Here is a 13,304-nt window from a genome sequence, read left to right as displayed (position 1 = left end):
TATCAACTTTTCGTGTATATAAACGCGTGATTTCATGCACTTGCAGTTCTAACCTACATTTTTCAAGAAATTCACTGAGACGAAAAAAAGCAAGAAATATAGCAAATATTGATAAAATTATACCAAATTTGAATATGTTGCATAACTTTAACTAGGGAGCATAGGGAAAAAATTTGGTGGCCAAAAAACAAAAAAAAAATAAATTTGCCGAGAGCCCGTGCCCTAGCTCTCGGCAAAGGACCCTCTTTGCCGAGAGCTGAACCATAGCTCTCGGCAAAGACCCAGGTTTGCCGAGAGCCTAACGGGGCTCTCGGCAAAGAAAACGGTGTTAGCCCCGTCAGTCTCTTTGCCGAGAGCTCCAGTTAGGCTCTCGGCAAAGAGCCCAATATGCCGAGAGTTTGCCTATGCCGAGAGCCGGGCTCTCGGCAAAGACATCTTTGCCGAGAGTATTTCTTCGCCGAGAGTCACCGTGGGTAAATTTCGAGTTTGCCGAGAGCCCGATAGAAAGCTCTCGGCAAACCTCAAAGCTCTAGGCAAATCTAGTGTTTCCCGTAGTGGTAGTGTGGGCGTGAGTTCGTACATGATACAAGATACTACAGATGTACCCAGATGAGAGGTTTCCAAAAAAAATACTCAATAGTCACATTCAACAGTAGCAAGAGACTGCAAGAGTTCCAATATATTTTTGTTTTGAAAGATAAAAACCGGCAACAACGACCTCTAACGATCGATGAGAAACAGATTACAACAAGGGGTACAGCAGCAAAAGATGACGATATGCATACTCGTAGATAGCCATTACATCCACGTCAGTTGCATTCTGGACTACCTACTCGAACCACAATCACGAAATCCATTATTCCTGACTAATTCTTGTAACAAAGAAATCGAAAACCACCAACTCTCAAGGAAAACTCAGTTACACGAACGACACCAAAATGGACTGACACTATTGCTGGGCTCCAGCTGCTGTGGCTTGCTCCAAGAAGCAAATCAAGGAAAACTCAGTGGATTCCACCGCTGCCAGATCCAGAGCCGCCACCACCACCGCCACCAGAGCCGCCTTGGGATCCGCCACCACCACCGCCGCCTGTGCCGGCACCGATACCCTCAGCATAACCTGAACCCCAGGAACCGTCGCTGCCGGCCATACCCTTGCCTCCACCGAGGCCACCTCCAGTTCCGTAGCTTGGAGCTCCGACTGCGCCACCGCCATTTCCACCGCCAGCGCCGGAACCACCACCGGTAGCATCAGCGGCACCGCCATTGTAGTAGCCACCACCGGACCCTGGTGCCAATGCCACGCCACTCACACCCTGGCCCTTGCCAACACCTCCGCCGGCTCCAGTACCATAGCCGCCATTGGCACCACCGCCCATGCCTCCACCGGCGCCCTTGCCCTCAGCGTTGGCGTAGTTGCCACTGCTGGGGCCAGAGGCTGCAGTCGAACTGCTGCCGGAACCATAGCCGGACCCACCGCCGGACCCGGATCCACCATTGGTGCCACCACCTCCGCCTTGTCCTCCTCCTCCACCGCCGGCTACACTGGAGACGAAGTTATTCCACCAGTCCCCGCTACCCAGGCCTTTGCCATAACCACCGCCGCCGCCAGACCCACCGCCATAGCCAGCCCCAGTCGACCCGGAGCCGCCTCCCCCACCGCCACCGCCGCCTCCTGCAGAGGCTTGACTACCATACCTAACTACCCTCGCCGCATTGGAGAACCCAATGCTCAGGAGGACGGCAAAGCCGAGGGCCACGAGCTTGGTGCTAGTAGCCATTGCCAGTGAGCTCGGTGATGCAGTGAGAATGAGGCGAGGTGGATGATGACCTGCTGCGTTGCATGGGTATTTATAGCTGTGGGGGGTCGTGCATGGACGCGATCTTTCAGGGTTTCCGTGTTGGGTTTGCAGGGCTGTCCATGTGCGATGAGATCCGATCAGGAGAGAATTCTGTAATCTGGATGGCACTAGTGTTGACCACAACGATAAAGAAACCATTAGCATCTTTTTCTGAGATGCGATTTCTTGAAAAACTATTTTAATTCTGGTGCCAATTGAATGATGTGGCACTGTAGAAGTCTCTGGAATTAATTAGCTTGTAGTTGCTTTGGTTTCTGTTAAAATTAAGAGCCTAATAACGAGAGCTATAGATTCCCATCGACTACACACTACAGTGATACAGTCATATTATTTCTCTCCTCCTTGGGACATTACGCCATCGATCTATCTCTGTTCGACTTCAGATTCACGATACGGCAATACTGCAAGTAACAGGACTACAGGACCCCTGAACCCTGTCATGTGAACATCAATCGTTTGCTGCAACTGCAAGTCACTGTACTCATCTACTCAACTACTCCACAATTCTTCATGAATTTGGACCTAAAATAACAAATCACATCACGCGGCGTATTCTACAATCTAGTAATACTAGTGCCAGCCAGATGTCGACAATTGATCAGGCGTTTACTGCTTGGATTATGATCGAGTTGCTTATATTACTTCCTTCTCGCCGGTGCAGTTTGATCAAAGCACAGCAACAACGCCAACGCTCGAGCCCCTCACGCATTCTTCACTGTGATCGTGCTGCTGTGACCTAGCGATCGAGTAGAGTTCATTTTATTAAAACGGTTACGCGGCTCAGCGTGTTTGACTCGTACTTGCTCCACGGCTCGATGGTCGCGCTGCCACCACCCTACGGCGGCCTCGGATTCAACGCCTACAGAGAGCCCTGAAGCTGACACCGGCCAAGCCCTGTAGGCATTTTCTTTCAGAGATATAGATGCAGTAAACTCGAAGTCGCAAACAACGAGAGGTGGGCTGGAAAAACTAGAGCAGCATCGATCATACATACTCCCGCTGCAATTTTTAGAGTTGTCTTAAGTCAAACTTTTACAACTTTGACTAAATTTATAGAAAAAAATGCTAAGATTTATAGTACCAAATTAATACCATTAAATTTATTATAGAATATATTTTCGTAAGATACTTATTTTATGTCATAGATATTGATACTCTTTTTTAGAGCAAGTATTATAGTGGGCTGTAAGCTGGCTAAATGCTGAGGTGGAGGAGAGAAGAGAGGAGAGAGAGGAGAAGCGGGCTGTAAGCTTACAGCCAGCTTAGGGACAGGAACCAAGGAACTTTGTGAGAGAGACAAGTGGGCCATGTATTAATAGTGAATAGCTAACTATTGTATGGGTGGGCTGGAAGAAGGCTGTAAGAAACCTTACAGCCAGCAAGTGGGCTGTATTATTAAACTTACTCTTATAAAGTTGGTCAAAGTTAGAAAAGTTTGACTGGCACGGATTCTAAGAGTTGAAGCTTTCGAGGACGGAGGGAGTACAGTATTATAGTTGACCTAGGATTGCGTAGTGGATTCTCCGACGTACAAGGCCCGAAAAGATTGCCCATCCTACCATACCATGAACAGGAAGCAATAAGCCACAAATAGATCCAAGTTTCTGTCTTGAGGACTAGTAGAATAATAATAGGGCATCTATTCAATGGTGTCAATTGATCGGGCGAGACGAGGGGCGAGAAGTAGATAATTTGGTTCGATGCATGTGAACTGATCGAGAGTAATGAGTGTAATCATGGATCCAGCTGTTGTCCTGGCCAGGTTCCGTTAATCGTGCTTGTATTTTCCTGAGGCGGAATCGATAGGGCTCTGGATCGGAATACTCGCTGGACACGGCCCGAGACGGAAGCGAAGGCCGAGATGGGCTGGCCGGAACGGAGTCCAGCACTGCGACCAAAAAAAAAAACATTTTACGAGACACCCTATTTTATTTCCGCTGCTATTTACAAAAGCATCCGTTTATCTAATTAGAGCATCTCCAACAGACTTTGTATATTCTTTCTAAATGCTAGGAATAGCAATTTAGTGAAAAATTACTCTCCAACAACTTTTCTAAATGTCATCCAAATATAGCTATTGTCTATTCCGAATTTTTCGCTATCCAAATATACAAGACGAGAATGACTCTCTACAGTGCGCATGAGATTTAGTAGAATTGTTGGAAAAAGTAAAAAAAATATAAAGCGATTTATATGCAAATGGCTCTCCAAATGATGATTTAGAGATCGAGTAAGATTTAGAAAGCCTCTTGGAGATGCTCTTAGAGGTCAAATAGTCAATAAAAACTGATTTTTAGAGGGGGCCTAGAAATAGAAGTATTTTTATAAGTTTCTTAAGAAGTCTGTTTTTATAAATAGTTGATGATGGGTAAATAAATTCATAGCTTTTTTATATAAAGTCGAACAAAGATAAACTTTAAATCAATATTACAAAACACAGCGCGATCTATAACTCTGTAGTTAACCACCTTTGATTTCAAAAGGTTTAGCTGCCCAAATGTTAGTTTTATGTTCTAAGCTTCTGATGTTGAAATTCATTTTTTTTTTAATTTTTCAAAATGCTCATGCATGGAGACATGGTCTATACCAAAGTTGCAAGTTTCGATACCATCTGCAACTTTTGAATTTTAGATAGTTTGGAGGCTGCAATAATAGTTTAAAGTTCTTAGCTTTTGAAGTTTAATTTTTTTAATTTTTTGAATATCCTAGATATTGACATGGTCATACTGTATTTTTATTGATATGATCTATAACTTGTAGTTGCCAACTTGTTTATTTAAGATCACTGAGGGGTCTAAATATTCATTACAAAACTCTCATAGCTATGCTTCAATTGATTTTGATTCTTTTTCTTCTGAAGGTGGGCTCTGTAGATGGAATGGAAAAGGTTCAGCCTCTAGAAATGGTTCTCGCTCATAGCTAGTACTGCAGGTATCTGCGGGTGCCATTTTGCTTATTGACTAGATGTAGGTGTAAGGGGCCTACTCCCTCTATGCAAGAAAACATGCAACTTACGTGCCGGTAAAAGTAGTTTATGTTTGACCAAATTTCTAGTGAATACTATTCAAATTTATAACTTCAAATTAATTTACTTAGAAAATATATTTCGTAATTAATATAATTGTATATATTATTTGATATCATAAATATTGATATTTGCATGTTTTTCTGGACGAAAGGAGTCCTTATGAGCCCACCACCACACAAGCCTCCGTGACGTATCTAACAAAGAAAACACAGTGTAGCATGTTACATAGGATTATAAATACATTAGGGCATCTTCAAGGGAGATTGTACTTACTTTTAGCAATTAACTCCAGTAGCATCCACTACTAGAACATCGAATTGCTCTGTGAGTGATAAATTTTTCAATTGTATACCTCAATCGGTTATGAAGCTTTATATTTGTATGGTGGGAGGTATATTGTTATGGTACAGTCCAAATACATCAAGATTTAGAATTTAAAATGTGTCAAAAGAATCTACCCAATAAGAACTGGACCATTCCTTTTTGGAAATCGGGTTAATTGGTGTGTCCTTAGTGAGTGAGGAATCTTCCGATGGTTGTAACTCTCTCACTGGAACTTCATTTTAGGTGTTCCTCCATATTTTTTTTATCATCTCAACGAGGGCGACACAATGGTGTATTCCATTATGTCATTTGGCACTTCCATAAAACTGGATATTCTGGTCTTTGATAATCATGTTACCTAGTTTTTCTTAGACTACATAGCGCTACTAATTTTGGTTGTTCTCCCTATTTTTTTTGGCAAAAATTTTGTGGCAAAACTTACTCATGCGGACCAACATTGTCTCAGGGCTATGATTAAAATAAACTAGACATTTTTTCTCTAGGGGTAATAAAATTCTTATCATGAATGGTACTTGATCAAACTAAAAGAGATGTAGAAATGACTTGTTTTAGATTTCATGCCTTCTTGATCGACATACAATATTTAATATTCATTGGAATGACCATATGTTGTTGCTCCATTGCTCCTTGCTAGTGTATTTGTTGTACTCTTCTTTGTCTATATGTGAGATAAACATGAGGGATGACACCTCGGATGTAAATATTTAGAACCTTCTTTGTTGACCTTCTCATTTCCTTTAGCACTAGAAAAAGCACTTTTGACTATATTACTATTTAAAACAATCATCGCTGTGGTGCTCAACAATTCGAATACAAAATATGATACTGAATAGCATATGGTTGCCTATACATACTACTATAGTCACTACAGGAAAACAGGACTTCGCCAAGTGCCTGGGGCACTTGGCGAAGGCCACTTTACACTTGGCGAAGGCTTCGCCAAGTGCCGCACTCGGCGAAGAGCACTTGGCGAAGATCTTGTCGGTGAAGAGCTCTTCGCCGAGTGCCAAATTTCGGCACTTGGCGAAGAAATGTTTTATTTTTTTAAAAAATATTCTTCGCCAAGTGCCACGTGGCAGGCACTTGGCGAAGCCTCTGCCTTCGCCAAGTGCCAGCCACGTAGCACTTGGCGAAGCCCCTCAGCCCGTGACTTTTACACTTGGCTTTCCCAGATTCGCCAAGTGCCGCACTTGGCGAAGCTGGGAAATTTTTTTTTTTAAATGTCCGGGCTATTTCCGCGCAATCCGCTATTAGGACAGCGTATCCATCGACAATTACTCATCACATATATCACAATATATCACAATATAGCACATATATCACATATATCGCAATACAACCAACGACATGTCCACAACCACATATCATCCATCACAATCACATAAACACATCGTCCATCCTCGACGAACACCACGTCCAACACATAGTCCATCACATAGTCCATCACAATCCATAAACACATAGTCCATCACAATCCATCAACTAAGTCCAACACATAAACAAGTAAAGGGACGTGCGAGGTACCTACGGCTCCCCCTGGTGAGCAGAGTGTGAATCAGCCCACTGGTCCCACACAGGGTCACCCTGCTGCGGCTGAGTAGTGCCACCCGGCGGCGGACGAGGGAGAGGCGGCCACCCGGCCTGCGGAAGAGGGCCACCGTAGACCCCGGCCTGTGGAGGAGGGCGAGTCGAGTACCCTGGCCAAGTGAACTGCGGAGGGCACCGAGGGGGCCACGTGTACTGCGGAGCAGCGCCAGGGTACACGTACTGTGGAGGAGGGGCACCGTGCAACCCTCCCTGTGGAGAAGGCCCCTGTGGAGAAGGCCCCTCTGGTGGAGTCGGGTTCGAACCCGCTGACTGTGGCTGCACAACGAAGTAGGGAATCCGTTAGTAACTGTGAGATGATCGCAAAAGCTAAAGAAATCAATGACTTTGAAGGTAGAGCCGCAACGCCTAGGTGCTCCGACTCCGCTCGGACAGGTCCTGCTAAGCAATAGAACAAACAAAACACCATAAGTAAAAAAATTCGACAGAACCTCTCCTGTACGGGGATGTTTCAAAACCTGCAAGAAAATAGCTAGCCGGCTCGATGGCCGGCGTCCATAGTCGGGGCACGATGGCCCACACATCCCCAATCCCGGCACGAAGGCCGTTAACCATATACATCAATCACATCAACGGCCCAATGACCAAAAACTTAGTTCTTTACCAAGTTTCGTCTCCGGGGAGGTTGCACGTGTCGGACGATGGAGCGGCGGTGCTAGGGAGACGGCGGCACGGTGGCGGTGAGGTCGTCGAAAGCTACGTTTCGAGTTAGCTCCTCAACCTCCCATCTTCCTCTTCCTCTCCTCTCCTTCCTCTCCCTCTTCTTCTTCCTCCTCCTCCTCTCCTTCCTCCTTCCCTTCTTCCCTTCTCCTCCCGGCCTCTCCCTTCTCCCTTCTCCTACTGGCCTGCCTCCCTTCTCCTTTCTCCTCCCGGCCTACCTCTGCTACCCCCCGCTGCCTTCTCTGGCTGCAGCGCGCGGGGGAGGGCCGGGGTCTCGGGCCACGGGGGCGCGGCGCGCTGGCCGGGCCGGGGCGCGGGGAGGGGCGGGCGGGGCGCGGGGCAGGCCGCGGTGGCCGGGGCGGGGCGCTGGCCGGAGCGGGCCGCGGTGGCCGGGGCGGGGCGCGGGGTGGGGCGGGCGGGGCGCGGCGGGCGGCGGGGCGGGGCGCGCGGGGCGCAGGGAGGCGCGCGGCCGCCGGCGGGGAGTGGGGCTGGGCGCGTGCGTGGGGGGCGGGCGGGGCTGGGCGCGTGTGTGGCGTGTGTGTGCGGGGCTGGGCGCGTGAGTGCGGGTGTGTTGTGTTTTCCTTTTTTTAAGTGAAATGCAGCTTCGCCAAGTGCCAGATCGGCGGCACTTGGCGAAGAAGGGGGGTGGGGCCGGGAAACAAGTCTTCGCCGAGTGCCAGATCGGCGGCACTCGGCGAAAAGAGCGCGTGGTGCCGGCGTTCGATTTAAACGAACGGAGACTTCGCCAAGTGCCACGTGGCTGGCACTTGGCGAAGAGGCCTTCGCCAAGTGCCAGCCACGAGGCACTTGGCGAAGAGGGTGTCTATGGCCGGCTGCGGCCTTTTGCATGCCACCCCTCTTCGCCAAGTGCCAGCAACGTGGCACTTGGCGAAGAGGGCTTCCAGGCAATTTCCCAGGGTCCTCTCTTCGCCAAGTGCCACGTGTATGGCACTCGGCGAAGCCTCGTCTTCGCCAAGTGCCAGACGGAGGCACTTGGCGAAGCCGACGGCAAGGGATGGGGATGGATGCCGTCAGGCTTCGCCAAGTGCGTTTCTTCGCCGAGTGCTTGGCACTTGGCGAAGCTTTCTTCGCCAAGTGCCCGATTTTTGGCACTCGGCAAACTCTGGGGCACTTGGCGAAGCCTGGGTTTCCTGTAGTGAGTCCAAATATGAATAGTTACAAGGATATGACCAAGACCATGTAGTAACAACCATAACAAAATAATATGGCACATCGGCATGGTTAACTTTTAATTGATGAAGATTTTGTCTTGGAGTGGAGGTGATTTTGAACATTTTACCTTTTTGGTTGGTGCCATTGGTTTTGAGTAGCATCTTTCTTCATAAACCTGGCCAAATGTTGTTTTATGAAGCACTGCCTCACCCTATTTTTTTATTTGGAATTATTTCTAGATTCTTTTTGTGCAAAAAAGATTACAGGTGTAAGGATCATGTGCCCATGCATGATCATACATTCTAATTTTAGTGATTGAGATGACATAGCCAAGGACAAATATATGTGCTAAAGATATGTTAGATATGTTATAATGTATCATAGGGATGCAAGATTAAAGTTTGATCAAGATTTGAGTAGAAACAATGAAGATTTCTCATCAGAACATTCACTAGATCAGTTGATCAGTCTCACAGGGTCCAGTAAGTTTGCCATAGAAGACAAACACCGCTTCATGATATGGTGAAGAAGATGATCACCCGACAAATCATCAAGTGAGGACCAAAGAGATGGCACAATTGAAGACCCAGAAGATTAAGGCCACTGAATGTTATAGTATCATAAGTACCAACCCAGCAGATCATCTAGTTCAAATTAGTGTCATGGCAATGGTTAGGACCAATGATCAGATACCTCGCTTGGTGGTATGGTGAACAAGTTTTGGCAAGGCGGTGGGTTGTTTGGTAAAAAGGTCTTGATGTTATTAATGAGTGAAGATTCAATGATCGGCTAAGAAATATACCATGTTAGATGATACAGTGCAGAGTCTAGGACATCCGGTGGTTGGTAGGAATTATGGCAGACTTTTACAATGGCTCTTGAGGGGGGAGGTTGCATTGCCTCACTTTCTTGAATGTGCTAGAATTCCCCAAGGCCGAGATAAGTTATCGAAAGTATTATACACTCCATCCTCCCTATATTGTCATTCAAGATCACATTCAACTATTCAAGGCTAGGATAGACACTATATATAGTGCATCCTTGTGAGGCTTAGGCCTTTTAGCTTGAGAGCTTTGATTGATTTGGCTACGTTGTCCTTGTATGTTAGCCATTTGGAGTGCTCGAGGTCTTTGTGACCTTCTGGTGAAGGTGTGGTGGCCTCTGAGGTGATGACCCTCGGAACTCCATTCTTGGTGTGGAGCGGTGCCGTATTGATGTGAAGGGGTCACGAGGAGACCTCCTCCCTCGTGTTTAGAAATTTTTAGGGGGCATGGCATCAAAGTGACTGAAGGAGCTAGGTGATTGTGGTGAGACCGTTTGACTCATGCACTATCCTTTGGTTGGTAGAGGCTTTGTGTGGCAAAACCGGTGATTGTGGTGATACTGTTTGACTCATGCAGTATCCTTTTGTTCGCAGAGACTTTGTGTGGCAAATCCAACACCATGAATGAGGAAGACTTAGTGTTTGGGAGCATGCCTCGTTGGAGCTTTGAGAGATATAGATATACCATCATATGCAAAAGATCTCTTTGTTAAAAAAATTCAAAAGCCATAAAGAAGATAAAAGTGGTCAAACAAGAGTATTATGTAAAAAAGGAGGCTCCAAAGGAAAGAAACTTAGATCTAAATACAATTAATGAAAATCTAATTAGTATGTTGGAAAATCTAGCTATTAGTGAAAAATACATAGGGCAATTAATTATTGATGTTGTAGGTACTAAATCTAAACAAAAGAATTTGGAACTACCAAAATCAAGGAAGTTATTGTTTTCTAAAATAGAAGTGAACCTGAGATGCCCACTTAATTTATCATAGTGGCACAAGAGAAAGTTGCAGAAGCTTAGTGCAAAAAAGATAAAGAAAAGAACATGTCTTGTGTTCCTAAATGGAGTGTTGTGGTTCAAAATGGGATGGTGTTCAAGCAAAGGGTGCAATGAAGAGGCGAAGAAAATAAAGAGAGTCAAGTAACCATTGTCAAGCTAGAGGTTTGCACCGAGTCATCAAGATTATTGGCCAACATTGCATCATCCACATTTATCTATGTCTTGGAATACATCCCCTGGTATGTTTAGCTATCCCTCAGCTCCATGTTTTGATCCTTGGTATTGGCCTTGATATCATGGAGGTTGTCAAATTATTTTGCCAACTGATAAATTAAAATTAATTTCAAAAGGTAAAGTATTTGAAGGCTGGAGATAATTTCAAAAGAAATTGGCTTGACCAAAATTTTGGAATTGGCTTGGCCGGATTCTAATATCAACATAGCTAATATTCTTGCTATATGTGCTAACTCAACCGTAGCATTCAGCAATGGGCGTTCAAGTATATTTTGGTCAGTGATGATTCACATCGACATACATTGAAAACTTTCTTTTGATGTGCTTGAATTCAAGTTGGCAATAGTAATTTGACACTTGCCACTTAAAAACATCATATATATTATCAAGACATGGTTTTTGTGAGATATTTGTGTTATCCGAAGAAGATGCTAAGTTGGCCACTGTGTCTTCCAATCTTATCAAGGCCAAAGATAGTAATTTGGAAGAGCAAGGCAAAGAATTCTGGATCATCATTAATTTTCTTGCTATTTCCAATAGATTGGCCTTGTTTGGTTCAGATCATGATCAACATATGGATGACATTTTTGAGTTGTTTTGTTGGCTACATTATGATCGAGTTCGTAGCCAAATGCAATGATTAATTGTGATCATCGGTGGCAGTTTGATTGATTTGTGCATCTATATAGTTATCTGACGTAAGACGTTGACATCATTTTTGCTCAAGGTTCTAGCAAAGATCACATAAGTTAGGAGTGGTGGTAAGGAAGCAGAATTTGTCATCTTGAGCAAGAATTGATTTTTATGCCAGATGAAGTCCTATTGCCCTAAGAAGTAAATGGCTAATGCACTCGAGGTAGTCATAATGATAAGTCAATTTTAGTTAAAAAAGTATCTTTTTAGTATGCAAGTTTTATAAAACAAAATTGGCATAGGTTGACAACAAAAATTGTGCAACGCCAGGAAATTTGGCCAAACCGGTTGGTTTTCCAAAACTGGCGAGTTAATTTTGTTAAATTGGAAAATAGACTCCCCCATCATTGTATTTCTATCATTGAGACGATCAAAATACATATATATATATACATATATATATATATATATATATATATATATATATATATATATATATATAGAACCCCCATTTGAAGCCCGGACGAGAAATTATAGTTTCGAAAAAGATCCATTCCTGTGGAATGATCAGGCCATTGCATAAACCAAGTTAGGAGTTGGATTTTGACACAAAAAATATTTTATGAGTTTTGATTCCTATCAGAGTATGATCTCCCCACCATATAAATACAGGTAGAGTTATGCATATAACACTGGAAGATAATGCTTTCGTGGCACTAAATGTTTGGATCAGACCGTGCTTCATTGCTCCAACTAATTAGATTGTAAGCGGTTTATTGTCTAATTTAGTCTACATAAATGTCTATAATTCTCGACGAGGGCTGCTATGTAGAAAATCGAGAGAGATCTCATGTCATAATTATCGATGGACAGATCAATCCTTGACATGTCAACAACTAACTTCTTACCGACTTTAATTAGATATTAGAATTATATAGTTTTATGGATTCTCAAAGAAAGCCATGGAGCTCTTATTTAACTTTAGCAACATATGAATAGTATTATATTAAATTCTGATATATTTATGTCTAAATATTTATGTTCTTTGAACATGAGAAAACAAATATGTTAAAATTATTTTTTAGTTTGATAGAGGCTTATAGGACACACTACTACAAAAAATCTTTTGTGGGGCCTTTTCAAAAGAGCCTCAGAGGCGGACAATCTTTTGAACCGCCTTGGTTAATGCTTCGGATTAACTAAGGCAATAATTTTTTATTTACCATGGCGGTCAAAGAAAACTGCCTTGCAAAATCGATTTATGGAGGCGATCAACCTAACTGGCCTGCCTTGGTTAATATATATTAACCAAGGTGGACATTTTAACGTAACCACCTCAGAAAATCATTAGCCGAGGCGGGCATTCTAATTCAACCGCCTCTGTAAATAAATCCCAACCCACTAGCCCATACCAGCCTACTACCAACTCCAATATATATAGGAATTCATCAGAAAACCCTAACTCCCACTCCCACCATCGAAGCCACACCTGCCCGTCCCCTCCCCTCCCTTCAAACGTCGACGCCGCCTCTCCTTCCCTCCCCCTTCCCTCAGAGCTCGACGCCCCTCCCCTCCCCTTCCTATCTGCCGCCCCCTCTCCTCCCCTCCCCTCCCCATCCTCTCTAAAGGGCGGGCCACTCTGATGAGGGGCCACGCAGCGGCGCGGGCCGCATCGAGGAGGAGCCACGACGGTGCGGAGAGACCACGACGGCGCGGAGCCACCCCGACAATGGGCCATGGCGGAAGATCTAGCGAGGAGCATAGGTACCAGTCATGGATGCGGCCACCAGATCTATGGATCTAGGCACCGGAGCTGCAGATCTGGCCCCAACGGCGACAACGCATGCGGCGGCGCCGCAGACGCGGAGCGCAGAAGCGGGCTCGATTGGGCTTGCTCTACCTTTTTAAAATTTTTTAATATTCATTAACCACGATGACCGC

At 44.9% G+C, this 13,304-nt stretch overlaps 2 protein-coding genes across 2 annotated transcripts; both read right to left on the bottom strand.

The window, feature by feature from the left end:
- Nucleotides 661-1,820, bottom strand: LOC8059288 (putative glycine-rich cell wall structural protein 1). Its single transcript, XM_002464492.2, has one exon. The coding sequence runs from the start codon at nt 1,779-1,781 to the stop codon at nt 1,005-1,007; it is 777 nt and encodes a 258-aa protein (XP_002464537.1). The 5' UTR covers nt 1,782-1,820; the 3' UTR covers nt 661-1,004.
- On the bottom strand, nt 6,760-13,101 carry LOC8079764 (basic proline-rich protein). Its single transcript, XM_021450949.1, has 4 exons — nt 12,776-13,101; nt 7,719-8,017; nt 7,004-7,098; nt 6,760-6,906 (listed from the first exon to the last, which is right to left on the bottom strand). Exons 1-4 carry the CDS (start codon nt 13,099-13,101, stop codon nt 6,760-6,762), a joined length of 867 nt encoding a protein of 288 aa, XP_021306624.1.

The sequence above is a fragment of the Sorghum bicolor genome, chromosome 1, assembly GCF_000003195.3.
Source record: "Sorghum bicolor cultivar BTx623 chromosome 1, Sorghum_bicolor_NCBIv3, whole genome shotgun sequence".
Lineage (NCBI taxonomy): Eukaryota > Viridiplantae > Streptophyta > Magnoliopsida > Poales > Poaceae > Sorghum > Sorghum bicolor.
Note: the sequence above shows the minus strand (reverse complement) of the source record. Positions and strands in the feature narration are given on the sequence as shown.

Bases quoted from the DNA above. Each gene is read 5' to 3' on its own strand.
- LOC8059288 (XM_002464492.2), bottom strand. From the start codon at position 1,781: ATGGCTACTAGCACCAAGCTCGTGGCCCTCGGCTTTGCCGTCCTCCTG.
- LOC8079764 (XM_021450949.1), bottom strand. From the start codon at position 13,101: ATGGCCCATTGTCGGGGTGGCTCCGCGCCGTCGTGGTCTCTCCGCACC. The intron at 7,099-7,718 runs GTAGGCCGGGAG...TTCGTTGTGCAG, and splicing joins GGCAGCGGGGGGTAGCAGAG to CCACAGTCAGCGGGTTCGAA. The intron at 6,907-7,003 runs GTACGTGTACCC...CCTCCTCCACAG, and splicing joins CACGGTGCCCCTCCTCCACA to GCCGGGGTCTACGGTGGCCC.